Genomic DNA, 22,244 nt, shown 5'->3' with positions numbered 1-22,244 from the left:
AATTAACAAATTTGACCAACAATAGATGGTAATAAGTAATACAACTCTTCATATAATCAAATTCTCCCTTATTATTTAATCTTATTGAAAGTGATTAGATCATCAACTTTTTTGTCTTGTAGGATAGGCACCATGAGACTTTTTCATGTAGATCTATAGTGATTTTTGTATACTTTTAAATTAGTTAAATTTTAAATTATATGGTTAACTTATGGACGAATGATCTCTAAACTATCGCAAAAGTTATACTTTAATTTTCAAAATTTTGCGTTATTAGATATACAAATTCAATTATCAAAAAAAAATTAAAATTTTACCTATTAGTTAATATCTAATCAAAGAAAACTATCAAAAAAGTACTCAAAACTATTCATGCTCTAATGTGTAACATTTATAAACCAAAATACACATAGCTTTTGGATGATTTTGTGATTTATTGGACCCTATTGTTGACTATGTGTCAATTAAGATGCTAACACAGCATGTTTAAAATAGCAAAGAGAAATCTGCCTCTTTTTTTTTTTGGTGGGTAAGTAGTAATTAAGAAGTCTCACTACTTCACAGCTTTGAGATTTTACACCCACATCTCTCATTATTGGTTTCGTGATTATTGGGCATTAATATCCCAATAATGCCAACATAAACTCATGTGGTGTGATTTTAGTGAGCAAAACACATTACTTTCATACCATGCAAGTCTTTCTACTAGTTATGTCCTATAAATTGTATCAACCCAAATAATGTCTGCATTTTATGTATACATATTAAGAAATAATATGTAATGTCTCGTTAATATTAAATAATTAAGAGAGAGAGAGAGAGAGAGAGAGAGAGAGAGAGAGAGAGAGAGAGAGAGAGGTAAATTAGCTATATATGGAAACTTAAATTGATGATAGTGCAATATTTAAAAATAATGCAATGCAAGCATAGAAATGCTTGTACATAATATCTTAATTATCAACTTACCCTTCATAATGAAGAACCTCCCTTACAAATCTATCAAAGTTTGTGTAAGATGAACCCCCAAAGCTAGTAGCTTCCTTTGCTTTCTTCTTCCACTCTAGAGCCCTCTTTCTCATCTTCTTCCCTTCCTCTCCTTCCATCAATTCTCTAACAAAAGCTTCAATCTCCTCCCTTTTAATATCATGATTAACCTCCATCCCAATCCCCCACTCCCTACTAGCATACCTGCAATTTGTACTCTGCTCTGCAAAAAAGGGCCATCCAATCATAGGCACTCCTGCACTTATGCTTTCTATCATAGAGTTCCAACCACAATGGCTCAAAAAGGCACCAACTGCTGGATGAGAAAGCACTTGAAATTGCGAGCACCAACTCACCAACAACCCTCTATCTTTAATTTCCTCGAAGAACTCCTCAGGCAACGCAGTGGACCCACCCATCACGATGTCCGGTCGAACTATCCATAAAAATGGATGGTTGCTATTGGCAAGCCCCCATGCGAACTCTAGCATGTGGTGGGGGGTCATCACCGTGATACTACCATAGTTGACATACATGACAGAGTTGGGAGGTCGTTTGTCAAGCCAGTGGAGACAATGGGAATCTTCTTTCCAGAGGCTAGGGTTGGGAGAGTCAAGTGAGGAGGTGGGTTGGGCAAGCAAGGAAAGGGGGCCACAGGTGTAGATGGAGGCAGAGATGGAGACAAGGGCATCCAAGACTTCTTGTTCTAGGGCATCAAAGGTGTTAAGGAGGAGGGCAGGGGCGCGAATAGAGTTTTGAGCCCCTTCACCCATGAAATTGAACATGATATCATGAAGGTTTGTTGTTCTAAGGAAGGTTGGTAGGTCTCTTAGACGAATATTCCTCATACCTGGGACCCAATCTATGGGCATGTTGAGAGTTTGATCATTGATGGATTCCTCATCTATAAAAAATTAAAAAATATATATAAATCTTTGATTGACATTAGCACATAGCAAAGAAAAAAGTAAAAACCTCAGTCAATTTAGTCTAATTATTGCGTTGGGCTAGGGGGAGGAGAGAGAGAGAGAGAGAGAGAGAGAGAGAGAGAGAGAGAGAGAGAGAGAGAGAGAGAGAGAGAGAGAGAGAGAGAGAGAGGACTTGGCCTTAGATGTTATGGGATATTGTATCCCTCACATAAACTCACGTGGTATGATTTTAGTGAGAAAAACATGATACTTTCGTACCATGCAAGTCTTTCTACTAATTATGTCCTATAAATTGTATCAACTCAAATAATGCCTACATTTTGTGTATATAGAATCATTTACCCTAAAAATATATTTTTACAAAATATAAAATATTAATGTGGCACAACCTCATTACTTGGTAGTAATGTGTATTAAAAAATGAAATGGCCCATGCGCTAAAAAAACAAAAAAAACACTCAAAAAAATGCAGTACACTAATTGTTTTCACAACAGTCCCTATTTGATCCATACCTCTATTTGCTTTTGCCCACTAAAAAACAACAACATGCAAGAATTATACGAAAAGTAAGAATAAATAAAAACACCAAAGCAAAACAAAATATTTTTGATACAAAGGAATGAAATGGAATTAAATTTATAACTTTATTTTATCATGTTCCCCATTCAAATTTTCATAAAAAAAAATGTTAAATTATGAGTCAATGTTATAAAATATGCCTTCGGATTATGCAGATATACACAAAAAATTTAAAAATAAAAATAAAAAATAAAAACCAAATACACTGAATGATATACAAGGTTGAAAAAAAAAATTTAATATATCATTAATGAAAACAATGTTTTTGTTTCAAACCTAGACTTCATATGTACACACAAGAAAATGCTAGTCATCCTAGCAAGACAAAAATAGTTATTGATCTAATGTCAGTCTTGTGTCTTACCAAAATCTATCTTGCAATAGCAAACTTTGCTGATACAAATATTTACAACAAAAAACTACCAAAATGTCTGCATATATATGTACAACAATATAATAACAACATTGATGTGGCTTGTAATAACCCCAAAAAGGGTTATACAAGATTAGTGAACTGATTTCCTTAAAAAAGTAATTAATTAATTAAATTTAAAAAATAATAATAATAAATAAAAATAATAAAAATAAAAAATATATATTTTTATTTTTATTAATAACATATATTATTATTAATATTAATTAAATACTTTTAATATTCAGGAGGCCTCCTTCAACCTGCACAGAGAAGCCCCCCCCCCCCCCAGTTTTCTCTGAATTCTCTCTGTCTCCTCTGGTTCTCTCTCCCTCTCTCCTCAGTTACGTAGCAGATTTTCGCCCGATCGAAAATCAAAAGATACCACTAAACTCCATTCTCCGCTACCGTCATTTCTACCGGAGCGGATCGGTGGTAGGAGCGGCGTAAACGTATCTCCTAGGGTAAGTTAATTTTTCCTTTTTCTCTAATTTCTTGCAAATTATAAGTTTGATTGACAAACGGACACCAACATGAGAATCTAGGGATGATTCTCTAGAAATCTAGTGGGACAGAATTCTCGTGGGGTCATCATGGGCAAAACCCCAAATTTGGGGTACAATGGTTATTAAGGAGCTTATTTTTAATTAATTAGAATTAATTTAGAAATTCTTAAATGTTGAGCATTTGGCGTTGAAGTAAAATTTTTAGAATTTAGGGACCGAGTGAGCGCTGCGGGTGTAATTTTGGAACCCGCAAGAAAAATTCAGAAAATTAAGTGAGGGTGTCAAATATTAATTTAAATGTTAATTTGGAGTACATGGGGCCTAGGGAAGGCTACATGGGTAGTATTTTGGGGAAATGAATTAATTAATCTAGGAAAAATGTAAATTATAAGAGTTGAATTTTGGGTGCCAAAGGCGTCGAATTTGGGTCCTAACGAGACTCTCTGTAAGTCAGGTAAATGGAATAAATTATAACAGTATTTTTAGAATTTCCATTTGAATTAATATATGAAAATGAGCGTATTGTATTTTGCCTAAAAATTATTATGATATAAATATCAGATAAATTGTGTGACATTTGAGTAATATTAATTTGTGATGCTTTGGAGTCTGAAATTAATGTATTATGAATATTAGATGAAAATTGTGTGGGACATGACATATGTTGAAAAGTGTGAAATATAACGATAGATATTTTCTGAGAAAATATTGAAATGAGAATGATTGATGTGATTAGTGGAAATAATGAAATGTGGTATTTTTATATGTGAGTGAAAATTATTTGCATGAAAAATGAGTTTGTACAAATTACTGATATGAGTATTTTGGAAAATGTGGAAATACGTGAAATATGATATGTACTATTATGAGATGATGGAAAGTGCACAGAAAATGATGAGAATATTTATACTGAACTGAATTGTGATATACTAAAATATAATTGATGAAATGACAATATCGCATAATGATTGCGGGTATATGTGTTAGTAAACCCTGATTGATGGTTATGATATTGAGCACGGTACCGTTGTTAGTGGTGTTAATGCAACCATACGAACTCTTGGAGCGTGTGGCGTGACAGTCAACTATGTCATTTTGTAGGGTTGTTGGGCCCCCTGAGTCCGGATCAGGGCTATAAGCCAACTAGAAGTACTACAGATGCAATATGTGATATGATATTTGATCTAACTGGGTCGGCGAACTACGGTTAGATCCAGCCTTCGAGTCGCACGACCTTGATCATGGGGGGAAGCATGGTGTGGATAAAAATATCCTCAAGGTGGCCATGAGTTACAGACGCGATGTTGGTATTTGATACCAAGGATACTCATGAGCCGGAAAATAAAAATGGAAATGGAAAGAAAAGAATGATAAAATTGGTTAAAATGAGAAATGAAAGAAAGAATGGAAATTGAGAAATAGAGAATGATAAAATTGAGAAATGGAATTAGGTGAGTTAATAATATAAATAATTGAGGCGAAGTGAAACTCTCCGCCTAAGAGCTTACTGAGTAAGGTGAGTGCTCTGATAGGTATCAGATGTGGTCATACCCGGCTGCATAACGTGTTAGGGCATAGGGAAGCTACCTGTATGGGCAAGTAATCTTCCCTATTCTCAAGAATTTCACAGTAAATATGTGTTGGAAATTATTGAATTTGAGAAATGATTTTAAAGCTTATAAAAGCTTGTATTGTATATCTATATGATTATGAGAATGTGTATATCAGTGTATTTTCTCAGATGAAATGATGATTTGAAAAGTAAAGTGTATTATAATTGAACTCATACGGTCACACACTATAAATAATTTATTCCTTCTTACTGAGATGTGTCTCGCCCAATTTATCTAAATTTTTCAGGGAACAAAGACCGACTGGGTGATAGAGCTCCGTGATAGTAGGGAGCTGGAACCCTGATATACAGGGTGAGTTTGGACTAGGGAGGTGTGATTCCCTAGGGTTGTATCATTTTTGGTATAAGATAGTATTGTGTAAATATGTATGTTAGTACTTTGGATATTGTATTCTAGATGATATGAATATTCTGTCTTCCGGTGTTAGGTTATATAAATAAAATAACTTTTTACCCAGTACCCAGTGCGGGTTGGGTCGTATGAATGATAGTAAGATTATTGACGTGGCCAATTTATGGATGTTGTTGATGACGAGTGTAAATTTATTTACTGTTGGAAAAAAAAATTGTACGAAAATCGGGGCATCACAGTTTGGTATCAGAACCTAGGTTACTAGTTTCTGTAGACTTTAGTGGACAGCAGAATACAATACCAAAGTATAGGAGTGGATTTTGAGGAAAATGGGTGATGGGTAGATTGAAATGTGAGTTTGTGATTGTTAGAGAATGAGATAGGAATTTAGGATTCTATCTTGCGACCTAGAGACAGGAGTATCAGGATTGTTTCTATGTTTTTCCTGGGGTGACGATTTCAGGAAAACCATGGATACTATCATCAGGTTGTGTTTCTGAGTGGTAAGACTGAATCTTAAATGGGGATTAAGGATGTGGATAGAAAAGTAATTTATGAGTTATAACGGTGTATGGGTTGTGTGATAGTAATTGTACGTTGAGATTAGCTGCTTCCTTTGCAGGATGAATCTAGGGAACAGTAACATGAATACGAAAGGTGATGGAGTATGACCTTCCAGTATAGGTGGTGGAGATCCTAATGTGATGTTGCCTAATGTCACTCAGTAGGTCATGGCTGAGATGGCTAGGAGCTTGGAGGAGCGGAGCTGCCCAATCGAGCAGTTCACGCATACGCGACCCCCGTATTTTGCTGGATAAGCAGACCCACTAGTAGCAGAAAATTGGGTTCAGGACATAGAAGATATACTTGCAGTCCTCTCATGTACAGATGAGCAAAGGGTGTTATTTGTTACATTTAAATTGACCGGGGAAGCAAAACGCTGGTGGAGGTCAATGAGATTACTTGAGAAGCAGAGGTCTGACCCTGTAGCAATGACATGGAGTTGCTTTAGGGAGATTTTCTTCGAGCAGTACTTTCCCGCTACAGTCAGGAGTGCAAAGGCATCAGAATTTTTGTATCTGACACATAGAGCTTCGTGATAGTGGGGAGCTAGAACCCTAATATACAAACGAGCAGAGGGTGTTATTTGTTACATTTAAATTGACCGGGGAAGCAAAGCGCTGGTGGAGGTCAGTGAGATTACTTGAGAAGCAGAGGCCTGACCCTGTAACAATGACATCGCTTTAGGGAGATTTTCTTCGAGCAGTACTTTCCCGCTACAGTCAGGACTGCAAAGGCGTCAGAATTTTTGTATCTAACACATAGAGCTTCGTGATAGTGGGGAGCTAGAACCCTAATATACAATGTGAGTTTGGACTAGGGAGGTGTGATTCCCTAGGGTTGTATTGGTTTTGGGTATGAGATAGTATTGTGTAAATATGTATGTTAGTACTCTAGATATTGTATTTTAGATTATATGAATATACTGTCTTCCGGTGTTAGGTTATATAAATAAAATAACTTTTTACCCGGTACCCAGTGCGGGTTGGGTCGTATGAATGATAGTAGGATTGTTGACGTGACCGATTTATGGATATTATCAATGACAAGTGTAAATTCATTTATTATTGGAAAAAAAATTTGTACAAAAATCGGGGTGTCATATAGCTCGAGTTGTTATGGGAGATTTTAATGTAATTCGGCCAGATGAGGAAAGGGTGGGAGGTCGACCTCGCTTGGGTTCGTCTATGACTGAATTCAATGGTTGTACTAATAGAAGTGGTTTATTGGATCTCATATTCAAAGGAAGTCAATTTTCCTGGTGTAATGACCATCAAGGATTGACGAGAAGTTGGGTAAAACTTGACAGGGTGCTGATTAATAGTATTTTTTTTGTAAAATATGGTGAAGCTAAGATGCCATTATTGAAAATAAATATTTCAAATCATTCTCATATCATATTACAGTTGGGTGTAAGTATGGAGAGGTATGGGCCAGCGCCTTTTAGATTTAAGAACATGTGTACGTCGCATGGGGATTTTTTGAAAATGGTTGAAACATCTTGGAGAGAACATATAGTGGTGGATTCAGGGTTTTGTAAATTGGCGGGTAAATTGAAAAGGCTTAAACAAAGGCTTAGGGTGTGGAATAAATAGACTTTTGGTTGCGTTGGTGGTATCATATAAGAGTTGGAGGAAAGGGTTGAAAAATATGAGAATTTACTGCAGAGAGAGTACTCAGAATCAATTGAAGAAGAGTTCTTTGTTTCTAAGGCTGAATTGGAGGTATGGTATAGAAGGGAAGAGACAAGGCTGACGCAGCAAGCAAAGAAGAAATGGCTAACTGATGGTGGCCAAAATTCAAAGCGTTTCCATGTGGTGATTATGCAAAGAAGGCGTAACTCTTGTATGAATTCAATGGTGCTTTTTGATGGTTCAGTGCTAAAAAATATGCAGATGGTTTATGATGAGGTTGTGAATTATTTTGCACAATTCTTGGGGTAGAATAGTTCAATGCAAAGGCCAAATCTAGATAGCATTATTCAATCAGTTGTTTCTAAGGATTTTATAAGACAGCTGAAGGAAGAGCCGACTAAGGAGGAGGTATATGCAGTTATTTCTTCTATTTCTGTGGACAATAGCCCAAGACCGGATGGTTTTGGGTCTTCTTTCTATCTTACGTGTTAGAAGATTATTATAAATGATGTGATGGAAGTGGTAAAGGCGTTCTTCAAAGGTGATATGTTGCCACGGTATTTTTGTTCCACTTATATAGTTCTTATTCCAAAAGTAAAGGATCCTCAGTCTTTTGATAAATCTCACCCGATAAGCCTTTGTAATGTAATCTATAAAATTTTCTCCAAAATCCTTGTTGGCAAGCTATTGTTAGTGATGGGTGATTTAATATCACTTGAGCAAGGTGCTTTTATGAAAGGGAGGAGTATTTTTGAAAATATAATGCTTGCTCAAGAGATGGCAAAATTATTACATAAGCGGATGAGAGGAGGTAATATGATGCTAAAACTTGACATGAGCAAAGTGTATGATCGAGTAGAATCACAGGTGGTAGATCAGATTTTCCATGCTCTAGGTTTTCTAGGTTGTTTTTGTAAGTTGATTCAGAATTGTATTTCTACTCCATGGTTTTCTATTATGATGCATGACACTTATAGGGGTTTCTTCAAGTCAAAAAGGGGTTTTAAGGCAGAGGGATCCGTTGTCCCCATATATTTTCATCATCATGGAAGAAGGTCTTTTTAGATTAATTCAAAAAAAGATGACTGAGAAGCGGATTTTACTGTTTGCGCATCCGAGTGGTGCTCCTAATATATCGCATTTAATAAACGTAGATGATGTTGTTATATTTGCTAATGCTGGTAAAAAGTTTATTAGACAGGTAATGGAGGTGATCATGAGTATGAAATCTAGATTGAAAGCTATCATTTTAACCCTTTAATTCAAAAAATCAATAAGAAAATTGAAAGCTGGAAAAGTAGATTGTTGTCTCAAGGAGGTCATCTAATTTTGTTGAAACATGTGTTTTTGAGTATGTCACTGCAACTGTTAGCTGTTCTAAATGCCTTGAAACTGGTGATAAAAAAGATACAGCGTATGTTTGCCTTTTTTTTCTAGGGATTTAAGGATGGGAAAGAAAAAATGAAATAGAGGGCTTGGAAGAAATTGTGTGTTCTTGTGGAAGAGGGGACATAGGAATAAGGGACATTTTGAAAGTGTAACGGTCGTTGTTTATGAAGTTTGGTTGACAGTTATTAACACCAAATTCTTTAAGGGTTAGATTTTTTTACGGCTAAATATGTTAAAGGAGGACATATTGCTCACAGGCCACATGGATCGGATTCTTCTTTTTGGAAGAAAATTTTGTAGTATATGCGTGAATTGTTAAGTAAATCTAAGTGGAAGGTTAGAGAAGGAGATGTAAAATTGTGGCATGATAAGTTTCTGGATTTGGGACCTTTGTTTTCAGAATTTCCAGATAGTGCACATTCACATATCAAATTAAAAGATTTGATTATTAATAATGTGTGGGATATGGAAAATTTGCCAAGGATTCTGGGTTTTAATAAAGCAGAAGAAGTGATGAAAAGAGTTATAAAACTTAGAAACTCTTCGGACATCCTGCTATGGCTCCCTAAAAAGAATGGTTGCTTTAATACAAAGTCGACATCAGATGTTATCAGAGTTAGAGCTCCAAAGTTTGATTGGGTAAAGTGGGTTTGGAACAAATAGTTACTGACGAAAATTGTAGGGGTATCACTTGCTTCGGCATGTGATTGTTATGAGATAAGGCAATCAGAAGATCTGGAGCATGTTTTGAATAAGAGAGATTTTGTTGTTGATATATGGAGGAGGGTTTCGGTGGAGGTAGGTGTGCCTTTCCTTAGGCACCAAAGTTAGAAAGAAATAGTCCAAATATGATTCAATAGGGCTTCTCGGTACTCTCAATTGGGAACATTGATAGGTTTAATTTCGTGTTTAGTAGTTTAGAGGTTGTGGAGAAGGATATGTATGGCTAAAATGAAGGGAAAATTGGAGAGTAATACAGATGTGTGGCTGTCTATTAAGAATTGGGTGGGGGTTTTAAGTAAGAACGTGACAGTTATGGCTCATTTAAATGATGTTGATGTTTGGATATTGCAAAACCTGGAAATGTAGATTGTGAATAAAAAGAATAAAGCTATGCAAGGTGTGAGATGGCTAAAACCTAGGCAAGGGAGGTTAAAACTAAATTTGGATGAGAGCAGCTTGGAGAACCCAAGGCCGGCAGATGATGGTGGCATCTTTAGAAACTGTACAGGTTCATTTATTTTTGATTTTTCAAAATATTTTGATTCTTGTTCTAATAATGAAGTTGAATTGAAAGCAATGATGGAAGGAATAAAACTTTGCAAACAATTGGGTCATAGCAGTATTGACATTAAATGTGATTAGAATATTGTAGTAAATTAAATAAGATCCAGTAAATGCTCTTTATGGTATTTGTAGGATTTTTTAGAGCAGCTTATTGGTTTATTGGAGGGAATAGATTTTTTCTATAAATCATTTGTATAGAAAAGGGAATAAAGTGGTAGGTGCTTTGTCTCGACAATGTATCATAAGGAGGAATAATTTATTTACAAATGGTAGTCAACTTCCTAAAATTATCAAATATTTGTATAAATTGGATAAGATGGGTACAGCTTATATGGGGTATGTTTAGTTGGTTTCTTTTTTGTTTTGGTATAAGTTTGTTTTCTTTTTTTGTTTGGTTTGATGAATGGGTTGTTTTATTGGTTATTATGTAAGCCCCAAGTGTCCTTTTGTTTTTACGGTATTCCTCCGTCATAAGTTAAGGTTATTAATAAAATTGAGGCGAACCCATTATGTGGGTGGCTTCCGGCTCTTTCCAAAATAAAAATAATAATAATAACATAATAACAACATTTCCTAGCATGCGCTTCAAGTGAATAATCCTTCTAAATTAGTATAGAGATATTTGCAGTATGGACTAATTTGCTTAATTGCGTGCTTGTGTTGGTTCTTCTTGACTTATGCGGATTGTTCTACGTGGAAAATTTGTTGAAGAAACCCCAAAAGATCCAGAGCTTGGGAAGAAAATTGAAGTACCTTTAAAAGGGAAAATCCCTCTGTTGACAAGCTCCCGGAACTGAAGATACCCCATCAACCCACAAGCAGAGGCTGTCCAGAACTGCACCTCCGGCACCCCAATCTCCTCCGCTGCCTTCATGGCAAAGCTCATCAACCCGTCCGAAATTATGCAACTCACCGGAGGCACACCATCTTTGGCTGCTGCTGCTGATGAGTTCAGCTTGGCCAGCAAATCTCGAAACGGGGCGAGGCAATTCTTGCGGGTGGAATCGCACAGCGACGGAATATGTTGGGTTGCGTCTTGATCCGATGGCGGCAGCCCGTCGGGGATGGACTCGAAGCGGAAGTGGGCGGAGCCCTTGACGGCATCGACGCCGCGGGATCGGATCAAGCGGTTGTGGTTGAAGTGGGTGTTGACGAAGGTGATGTGAAGGCCTCTGGAATGGAGGAGCTTGGCCAGAAGCATCATAGGAGTTACGTGCCCTTGTGCAGGGTATGGAACACAGACTGCATGTGGCTTATTTCTTAATCCTTCAAATGAACTCATTCTCTCTCTCTCTCTCTTCAAGAGGCTTGGGAGTTATCTAGAAATGAAGGGTCGAGGAGATTCATGGCAGCCATTGTGTAGTTTATATAAGGATTGTCGGTACAGCTAGCTCTGAATAGAGATTTCATATGATGGGTGCATGCTAATAGATGGCATTTGTAACTCTATATTTTATTTAGGATAAAAAATATTTAGTTTTCGACAAAATAAATACTTATCTTTCCTATTTTAAAATTTTTAACAATATTTCTTAAAATTTCAAGAATTTCAAAGACCTTTCTTAAAATTTGTCAAAAAAAACATAAACTTTCTCTTTCTTTAAGGAGGTATGCGACATTTTTGAAATCTAAAAAACGGCTAATAAAATTTTTGAAATTACAAAAAAGTTCTTTCTCTTCTTATCAAATCTCAAGAGAGGTGAATCTCTTTTACGTTTTTATTTATTTATCATTGACTAATTAAGACATTAAAAATATTAAAATTCGAAATTCATGCAATCAAATGGAGCATCAGGACATTTTAATCTTTTAAACAATTAATTTATCCTTAAGAAATGACGATCAAACATTGCTAGTTCAATCCAATCTAATATTACCAAGTTTAATCCAATCCTATAGATCTTGATTCTCCTTTGACCCTTTCATGAGACGTGTAGTACCTTGAAGAAGAAAAGTATAGTGTGAGGACAAAATGTCCTAATTCAAGAGCTAAAGTAGCCAGGAGCCTCTGTTTGCATTGGGTACCAAAGCTATCAGATGACAGCTTTGCCATCAGCTTTTTCCCAAGGCCATTTAATCCCTCCACCGGGAGAGAAATGGACGGTGGAAATTGCTGTTCACATTGGACGCTGCTCTGTTCAACCAAACAAGAGAAACAAGTTGGCGAAATTTCTTCCTCTTTTTTTTTTTTTTTTTCTTTCTTTTTTTTGTCTTTTTCCCCTCTAAGAAATGGTCCGACTGACAATCCTCTATCGAATCAAATATTATAAATGTTAAATAACTATTTGATTCTTTTTATCTCTTATTTTAAAAGATAAAAATAATTTTATTTAGTAAAAAGGTGAAAAAAATGTAGAATTTTTTTAATTAAATATATGAGCGGTCAAGTTTAGTGTAAGTTATTCGAACTCAACTCATCTCATAATTTGACTCAACTTGATTTTACTTGAATTGAGCTATTTCAGTATTTTAACAAGTCGAGTTCAAATTTAATAATAGTATTCAAGTCAAATTTCAAGTAATAAATAAAAAAAAATAAGTAAATAAAAATAAAAGGAAGTAGAAGAACTTAGATTCCAAATGAACAAATTTAAACTTGAAATGGATCTTATTCTCGAAGAATGGGGGGCAAAGGGATTAATCGAGAAAGATCTCTAATCGAACTTCTAAATTTTATTATTTTTATATTATATATGTAATATAATATATTTTATAACTCAATTATAAATTAACATTATATATATATATATATATATATATATATATATATTCGAGTCTTATAAACTTGTAGCCAAGTCGAGTTTTAATTTAATAATTATAAATCAATCGAGTTCAAATCGAGTTATGAACTTAACATTTTCGGGTCGAGTTCGAGTTTGAGCACTTTATTTTGTTGACTCAATTTGGCTCAAATACATCCTATATCTAATTAAATTAACTTATTGAATTTAAGCATTAGTCTTATCACTAAATTCATATTATAAAATTTTAATTAAATAATTATTTCCACTAATGATTCCTACTTTTAAGCCTACTATAGTCCAGCAAGTAGAATTAGGCCTGATTAAATTAGCTACATAAATGGCTCTAACTCAAGTCTATTAAACAAGTCTAAATGGCGTCTGTAATCAGGCTACTCATGAGCCAAGCCCCTTCATGCTCAGGTTCGACTCGTTTGTTAAACAATCTGTAAAATTAAGCTCGAAAATTACTCATTTATATAATGAACGAGTTCTTATTGTAGTGAAATTTTGAATTGCTCGTAAGCGACTTGGTTTGCTTGCAGTCATGTGACTATGACATGTGCCTTCTAACCTCAAATGGAGTGCCATGTACCATCCTCTTGTTCATTGTAACAAGCTTAGTTAACCTACAACATTAGGGGCAAAAAAGTCATCTTTGGGAAGAGAATTTTGAGCAATGGTTTTCATTTTCGTCTCAAATCTCATCCTAACCTACATTTCATCCTGCGTCTAGAAAGATCAACTTGAGATTAGGGCGTTAGTGCTAAAACTTAGTGAGATTCTCATTACAGCCAAATATTAATGAAATAAAACATGTCAAGGTCACAAACAGGAAGAAATGCATCTTGAGGAGGCACAATAGTTCCCCCTAACAGAGGCACCAATACTAAGTTAAATATTGAAAATCCAAAAGAGCAATATTGCATCATATAAATGTTCCCCCCAATGCGTGCATAACATATCATACATTGCATGCACGTATTGCATCACACATTCTCTTACATGCCATGTTAAAGTACTTAACCAAAGAGGAAAATGTTAGGGAAAGGGGATGATAACAGCAACACAAACACAACACAATCAGAACACACAGAACACAAGGAGATTACATGGTTCGGCCAAACTCGGCCTACATCCATGGGAGAAAGAGAGTCACACTATATTATCAAGAAAAATACAGTGGAGAAGGAAAACACGGTCTCACTCAACTCTCAGCACAAATCTCTCTACCTTACACATAGCTCTTCTTCTTCTTCTATCTATATAATTTTTCTCAAACACTCACCCACAGCTATACAAAGCAGTGTACATATATATATATATAAGAGGAACATTGGGATGGAGCAACAATAAAAGAAAATATGCATGCTCGATGTAGTGACCTAAAGAATAATAGTATTTAAATAATAACAAGAGAGAGAAATAGAAACAGTAACAGAAGGAGATAGCCGACGAAAGGGATTTTGTCGACAAGGGTACTTCAGGATCTCGTCAACGAGGTCCCATCTCGTCGATGAGAAGATACCGAGAAGGATTTCTAAGAAGTCTAAAATTCGTCGATAAAGGTGTAGATTCGTCGACGAACTTCCTACAAGACTCGTCGACGAGGTGACGTGGCTTATCGATAAATCCCGCAGTATAAATAGTGTTTAAACTTAGTTTTTACGCAGAAATTCAGCGCAGACTCTCACTCTCTTCTCTCCTACGGCCTCTCCCTCTTCTCTCTTTGATTTCGGTCCTGTTGTTTGCCGAATCGACGATCTGAGGCTACCACGACACTCCTGGCGGAGTTCTCTTCAAGTTTGCCGAAGTGAATCGTTGGTGGAACGAAGTCGGAATTCATCACAAATCTAAGGTAAGGTCTTTTATTTGGAATTTGGGTTTCTAACAATTGTAAGAAATGTAATAGACGTAGAAATAGTAATGTTTTGTTCTAAGATTTATGGTTTTCAGGGTGTTGAGTGGAGAACCATACGGGTGTAGGACCCGTTACAGTAGGAGGGTTTTAGCATAAATCAGGTAAGGGAAATATGATATGTTAGGTTATTCGAGTATGATTTTAGTATAAAATTATATATATTCTACCAGAGTTTTATTCACGGTAGAGATTTATACAGTTTATCAAGTATGATTAATATGTTTTAAAATTACTGTGTGGCTTGAGAATATAGATATAGTATAAAAACATGATTTACAGTATTTTTCAGAGATGTGTTTTACAAAATATACAGACAGTGAATGTATTTTACAGCAATTACAGAAATACCATGATTATACAGTTTTATAGTACCATGACATACAAATTTACAGTTAATTACAGAAACACAGTTGATATAGATACAGTTTTCTACAGTGTCATAGTTTATACAGTTATTACAGAATCATGATAAAACAGATAGTTGTATATAAAGATGTATTATATAGTATCAAACCTTGTTAGACCATACAGTTACAAAGCACGATATCGTAGCTACATACAGTATATAAAGTGCAACCACCTATTCAGATAATACATGGTATAAAGGTCGATCACATAGAACCCACAAGTGAATAGACTCCCCATCAGATATGGGTAGAGGAGGGCTAATCAGACTTATGGAGTATAGTGATTTATTCCTAGTTGGCCAGCCAGGGTAGATCCCGTCTACGGGCTGCACAACCCTGTCATGAGAGGTTAAATCATGACACACAGTTATCCACAGGGAAAATTTCAGTTATTACTATGTTTATACAGATTTATAGAGACAAAATATATATATATATATATATATATATATTTATTAGAAGTATTTTGAGTAGAAGCCTAAAGTATAGAAATGTTGAGCAACAGATAAAAGATGATGATTTATATTACTGGTATTGTACTTTATATATTCAGTGATACATTATTATATGGTAATAGATTTTCACAGTATTGTAACTCATTTGTCACACACTAGCAATAGCATATTTCTTCTTACTAAGCGTTGGCTCATCCCAATTAATTTAACATTTTTCAGGTGATCCAAGTAGGCGAGCAGATCAGGCTTGCAAGTAGAGGGGCTTCAGTACTGCTCTATCAGTAGAGAGTAAGTAATTGTTTTGGAGTATTTTTGTATAGCCCTAGCCAATCGTGGGTATTTTGGGAAACAATTTAGCACTCTAGTATTGTACATAATTACATATGGTTATGTTTATTTGATTTTTGCTTCTCACTGCTTAAGTTGATGATTGGGTTTAAATCCAGTGTGGTATCAGAGCATTTTAAATGTTATAGTATTTATAAAAAAAAACTCAGTTAAATAGTAGGTCGTTACACTCAAGGCTGCACATGCACCACGACGCTGCAACTTCCAAGCAAAATAAATGCACCCACATGGGTGGGTCAACAAATCACCCCCTCCAAACATGTGGGGGCAGCCAAGTGTCCGTTGATGCTGCAACACTGTGACCTCGCCCTAGACTCAAGGCGTCCGCGCCCCCTCAAGAGAGTGCCCACACCCCCTTGCGGAAGTGCACATGTAGAGATCAACTTTTGGATAATTTCAATAAATCTAGAAAACCCACTGACTCTGAGCATAACTCCAATTTCTCTCTAGTTATTGTCTTTGTCAACATATCTGCTAGGTTTTGACTGTCAAGGATTTTCTCAACTGCTAATATCCATTCATCTAAAGGAGATCTGATGAAGTGATAGCAGAGTCCAATGTGCTTGGTCTTTGAGTATAATGTTGAATTCTTCACCAAGTGTATAGCACTTTGACTGTCACTATACAAAACATTCTTCATCTGCTTGAAACCCAACTCTGTCAACAAACCCTGTAACCAGATCATATCCTTGCTCACTTCTGTCATGGCCACATACTCTGCATCTGTAGTGGATAGAGCAACGATTTTCTAAATTTGTGATACCCAACTAACGGCAGTAGCACCTACTGTGAAAACATATCTAATAGTGTTTCTTCTGTGATCTATCTCACTTGAAAAGTATGCATCTACGTATCCCTACAATGTCAGATCACTTTTTCCAAAGTATAAACATTTGTTAATTGTACCTCGGAGATACTGTAAAATCCATTTTACTGTTTTCCAATGATTTTTTCCTAGATTCGACATGAATTTGCTCACAGTTCCCATTGCATGACTGATATTTGGTCTCGTGCAAATCATGGCATACATTAAACTTCCTACAGCTGAAGCATATGGCATTTTGTCCATTTCTTTCTTCTCTTCCTCTGACTCTAAAGATTAAGTCTTTGATAACTTGAAATAACCGGCTAATGGTGTGCCAACTGCCTTAGCATCACTCATGTTGAACTTTATGAGAATTCTTCTGATGTACTCGGCCTGAGACAACTGCAAGGTTCATTTCTTTCTGTCTCTAGTGATTCTCATCCCAAGCATCTGCTTTGCTGGACCCAAGTCTTTCATTTCAAATTTAGTGGACAACTGCCTTTTCAATTTTCTGATCTCGTCCATGTTTGATCCTACAATTAACATATCATCAACATAAAGCAAAAGAATTATGTAACCTGATTTATACCTCTTGAAATAGCAACAATGATGAGCGTTGCATTTGCGGTAGTCATTCTTTTGCATGAAACCATCAAATTTCTTATACCACTGCCTTGGAGCCTGTTTCAAACCATACAAACTCTTATTCAACTTGCAAACAAGATTTTCTTTGCCTTTATCTGCAAAACCTTCAGGTTGGTGCATGTATATCTCCTCCTTTAGATCACAATGGAGGAAAGTAGTTTTTACATCTAACTACTCGAAGTGTAAATTCTCTGCTGTAACAATGCTCAAAATTGTCCGAATGGTTGTGTTTCACAACTAGTAAGAAGATTTCTGAGTAGTCAATACCTTCTATTTTTTGGAAACCTTTGACCACGAGTCTTGCTTTGTATCTTCTCAAACCATCATGCTCTTCTTTTAGGCGGTACACCCATTTGTTTTGAAGAGCTTCTTTTCCCTTGGGCAACCTAGCTAGCTCCCAAGTCATGTTGTCAGTGAGTGATTTCATGGCAAGTTCCTACTTGCTAGCCTTATCCACTTGACATGCTTCATTATAGCACTCTGGTTCACCTACATCAGTTAGTAACAAGTAATCCAAATATCTCATATTTGGTACATGCGGTCAGGAAGACCTACTCAAAGTCGGAGTAGGAGTTTGTGGAGTAGGAGTTTGTGGTGCTTCAGAGCACTCCTCAGTGATAGATTCCTCTGTCTTGGAATTATCAATAGTCTGTTGTGCCACGTTGCTGTTAGTGAAATCATCCAACTCTACAATATCAGGGTTATATAATGTGGGATTACATGATGATGTCGCGTCTTTGTACATAACTTTTTCATTGAAAACAATATCTCGACTTCTAATTATTTTCTTGTTTTGATCATCTCAGATGCGGTAACCAAACTCATCTTCACCATATCCAAGAAATGTGCATTTTTGAGATTTTGGATCAAGCTTGCTCCTAACCTGATCACTTATATGTACATAAGCAACGCAACCGAAAACATTTAAATGTGAAAGTTTTACCTCCTTTTTGCTCCATACCTCCTCCGGTAACTAGAACTGCAATGGTACTGATGGACTTCAGTTTATAAGATAAGCAGCTGTGTTGATAGCTTCTGCCCAAAACTGCTTTGATAAACCTGCTTGTAATCGCATTCTTCTGGCTCTCTTAGTCAAGGTTCTGTTCATTCGTTCTTCTACGCCATTGTGTTGGGGTGTACCTGGCACGGTTCTTTCAAGTCTGATCCCATGCTCGTAGCAAAACCTTTTGAATTCTCTATCTTCATATTCACCACCATTGTCTAATCTCAGCTTTTTGATTTTCAAGTCTGTTTCATTTTCCACCATAGCCTTCCATTTCCTAAAAACATTATACACTTCGGATTTATGTCTTATAAATAAACTCATACCTTCCTAAAATAGTCGTTAATAAAGGTGACGAAATAGGATTTCCTGCCAATAGATGAAACCAGGCTCGGTCCCCAAACATCGGTGTGCACCAGTTCTAATTTTTCTTTCTTTAGAGTTTTGCTGAATGTCTGAAAGCTGACTCTTTTCTATTTGCCGATGATGCAGCTTTCACATTGGTCAATATTAGCTGACTAGAGACCTAGTATCTTTCCCTTTGAGTTCATGATTTTCAAACCTTGCTCACTCATGTGATCGAGTCTCTGGTGCCATAGGTTTGTATCTTCATTCCCTGCAGCAAATGAAATTGACATGCAAGCATCTGAAGTCATACAGAGAGTACCAATTTTCTTACTGCGCAAGCATGTCATTGCACCTTTGGAAATTTTCCAACTTTCGCCACAGAAGGTTGTAGTATAACCTTCACTTGCAAGTTGTCCAACGGATATTAAATTTTTCTTAAGATCAGGAATATATCTGACATCAGTCAAACTCCAAGTGGTACTTGTCAAATTTATTTTTGCTTCTCCTTTTTCTGTAATTTCACAAGGTTTGTCATCACTAAGATAAACATTACCAAGATTACCGGGTACATACCTATTAAGCATTTCTTTATTGCCTGTTGTATGAAACGAGGCTCCAAAGTCTAATACCCAAGACTCTCCCTTTCTTTCCAAAGAGCGTAACAGTGCATCTCATTCTCTTGAAGAAGAGACGACATTTGCTTCGGTCTTATTTTCTGGATCCATCTTTAGGGATCGATATTGATTTTTGTAGTGGCCAATCTTGCCACAATTCCAATACTCGATCTGCTTTTTATTCTGAGTGTTGTTAGAATTTCCTGGAGCTCTTGACTTGGATCGTCTGCTTCTTGGTCTTCCACGATTTTGATTTCTATTTTGATTTCTGCCCTTGGTTTCTTTCTCACCTTGTGTGACCAAAGCACACCCTTAGAGGTTAACAGTTGCCTTTCTAAGGGTGTCAGTATCCTGTAGTGAAGCCATCACTTCTTCCAAATTCAAGATTTCCATACCAACAAGCAATGTTGTGAAAAAACTATCATAAGAAGGTGGTAGAGATTCTAAGAGAAGAAGTGTTTTATCTTCTTCTTCAACTTTTACACCAAGACTCATTAGTTGGGTCATGATCTTGTTGTAATCAATTATGTGATCAATAATATTTACCCCTTCTTTCATTTTTAGCTGATAGAGTTTTTTCTTCAAAAATAGCTTGTTTGTTAGAGATTTTGACATGTATCTATGTTCTAATTTATTCCATAACTCAACAGGTGATGATTCATCTAAAACAAAATATTTAACTTCATTTAACAAACATAAACGAATAGTACTAACCGTTTTTATTTCCATCTCTGCCCAATCATCATCATTGATATTTTCTGGCTTCTTCCCAATTAGCGGCTTGATCAATTCACGTTGAATCAAGATATCCTTGACTATACTCTGCCACAAACTGAAATTGTTCTGACCGTCAAATTTCTCCACACCGAACTTGGATAAATTGGCATCCATTATAAAACAACAACTTAGAGGCTAATTTTGGCAAAATTGACTACACCAATGCATTTGAAACGATCAAAATAGCTAGAAATAGGTCTGACCCGATATGTGTGGGCCCCACAAATGACGTGGCAGGCAGGCCCCATTGGTGATGTGACAGGCGGGCCCCTGGTAACGTGGCAAAAAAATGTTACAAATTCTAGGTGTGATAGCAAACACACCTCTACACACACTTCTCCAATGCAAAAAAAAAAAAAGCTCCAAAGCAATTATTGTCAAAAAAGTAAGATGTGACTTTTTTTTTTTTTATTAAAAAAAAAAACCTCCTTTGTTGTTAAAAAAAAAAAAACTTCCTTGACTTGCAGGGGAAGATTTCAATTGTCTTCCTCTTCACCTTTCTTCGTCACAACTCAGTAAAAAAAAGATGGAGGTTTTCACAGGGCCTCACCAGGCAACCACTCTTGCAGCTGAGAGATCTGACACGATCAACACGATCAGCAGCTGCGCATGATCTTCGCAGGGAAGCAACTTAAGGAGCTGATATGGCGGTGCGTAAAAAAAAAAAAAAATTCCCTTCACGCCTCTGTGACATGGTTTGCGGTCACAGCTCCGACTCGACGTCGCCAAACCCCGAACCCGAAGGTAAGCTCCGATCACGCTCCTCACCCTTTCATGCTCTGATACCAGTTGTTAAGGAAAGGGGATGATAATAGCAACACAAACACAACACAATCATAACACACAAAACACAAGGAGATTACGTGGTTCGACCAAACTTGGCCTACATCCACAGGAGAGAGAGAGAGAGAGAGAGAGAGAGAGAGAGAGAGAGAGAGAGAGAGAGAGAGAGAGAGAGAGTCACACTATATTATCGAGAAAAATACAGTGGAGGAGGAGAACACTGTCTCACTCAACTCTCAGCACAAATCTCTCTGCCTCACACACAGCTCTTTCTTTTTCTTCTGTCTGTATAGTTTTTCTCAAACACTCACCCACAGCTATACAAAGCAGTGTACATATATATATATATATATAAGAGGAATGTTGGGATGGAGCAGCAATAAAAGAAAATATGCATGCTCAAGGCTGTGCATGCACCATGACGCTGCAACTTCCAAGCAAAATAAATGCACCCATATAGGTGGGTCAACAGAAAATTCTTACATTTCTTTCCTTCCAAATTTTCTAGCAAGTGACGGCTAGGATTGTGAGTTTGAAACTTCTAAGAAACCCTTTGATCCTAATGTAATTCCAATTACGGAACGGCGATATCAGATCTTTTGGCATGACCAATGGAGATTCATCCCTAGTCACACTGTATCCCAAATTTTGCCTCTTATAATCACAATGTAAGAAGAGATGGTGAACTCCTTCATTTTCCTTCTTACAAAGACAACAAATGAAAGCAAATTTTTATTTTTATTTTTCAGCAAAATACACCTTTTTTTTTTTTTTGAAGAAATTGTTAGCATATCTCCCCTAAATACCCTTGTATATCTGTATATCTCCCTAAAATACCCTTGTAGTCTACCTCCTTCCCCTATAAAAGGATGGCCTTGTAGCGGCCAAAGAAAGATGCATGGACAATAGTTAAAAAATTGAAGCACACTTAAAAAAAACATAAATAATCAAGTCTCAAATGTTAAGAACTCATTCCCGCACGCCTGTATCAATACAATCTAAAATCAGATTTCAGAAATCCTATCTCTAGATGAGGGACTCTCTGTCTACTTCCTGAGAAAAACAGAGTCCTAAATATAATCAGATCCAAAAACAGGCAAAGCAATGACGGCAGTGTAGTATGACATAAA

The 22,244-nt window shown here is 36.3% G+C and overlaps 1 protein-coding gene across 1 annotated transcript; it reads right to left on the bottom strand.

Moving 5' to 3' along the window:
- Positions 1-855: 855 nt before the first annotated feature.
- Positions 856-11,693, bottom strand: LOC131159590 (linamarin synthase 2-like). The gene is made up of 2 exons (XM_058114621.1): positions 11,021-11,693; positions 856-1,888 (listed from the first exon to the last, which is right to left on the bottom strand). Exons 1-2 carry the CDS (start codon positions 11,547-11,549, stop codon positions 963-965), a joined length of 1,455 nt encoding a protein of 484 aa, XP_057970604.1. The 5' UTR covers positions 11,550-11,693; the 3' UTR covers positions 856-962.
- Positions 11,694-22,244: the final 10,551 nt, after the last annotated feature.

This window comes from Malania oleifera, chromosome 7 (genome assembly GCF_029873635.1).
Source record: "Malania oleifera isolate guangnan ecotype guangnan chromosome 7, ASM2987363v1, whole genome shotgun sequence".
Taxonomy (NCBI): Eukaryota; Viridiplantae; Streptophyta; class Magnoliopsida; order Santalales; family Ximeniaceae; genus Malania; species Malania oleifera.
The sequence above is the reverse complement of the archived record's forward strand: the minus strand, read 5'-3'. Positions and strand labels throughout refer to the sequence as shown.

Excerpts from the sequence above, each read along its gene's own strand:
- LOC131159590 (XM_058114621.1), bottom strand. The coding sequence starts at position 11,549 with ATGAGTTCATTTGAAGGATTAAGAAATAAGCCACATGCAGTCTGTGTT. Across the intron at positions 1,889-11,020 it reads AGGGATTTTCCCTTTTAAAG|ATGAGGAATCCATCAATGAT; the intron begins GTACTTCAATTT and ends AATTTTTTATAG.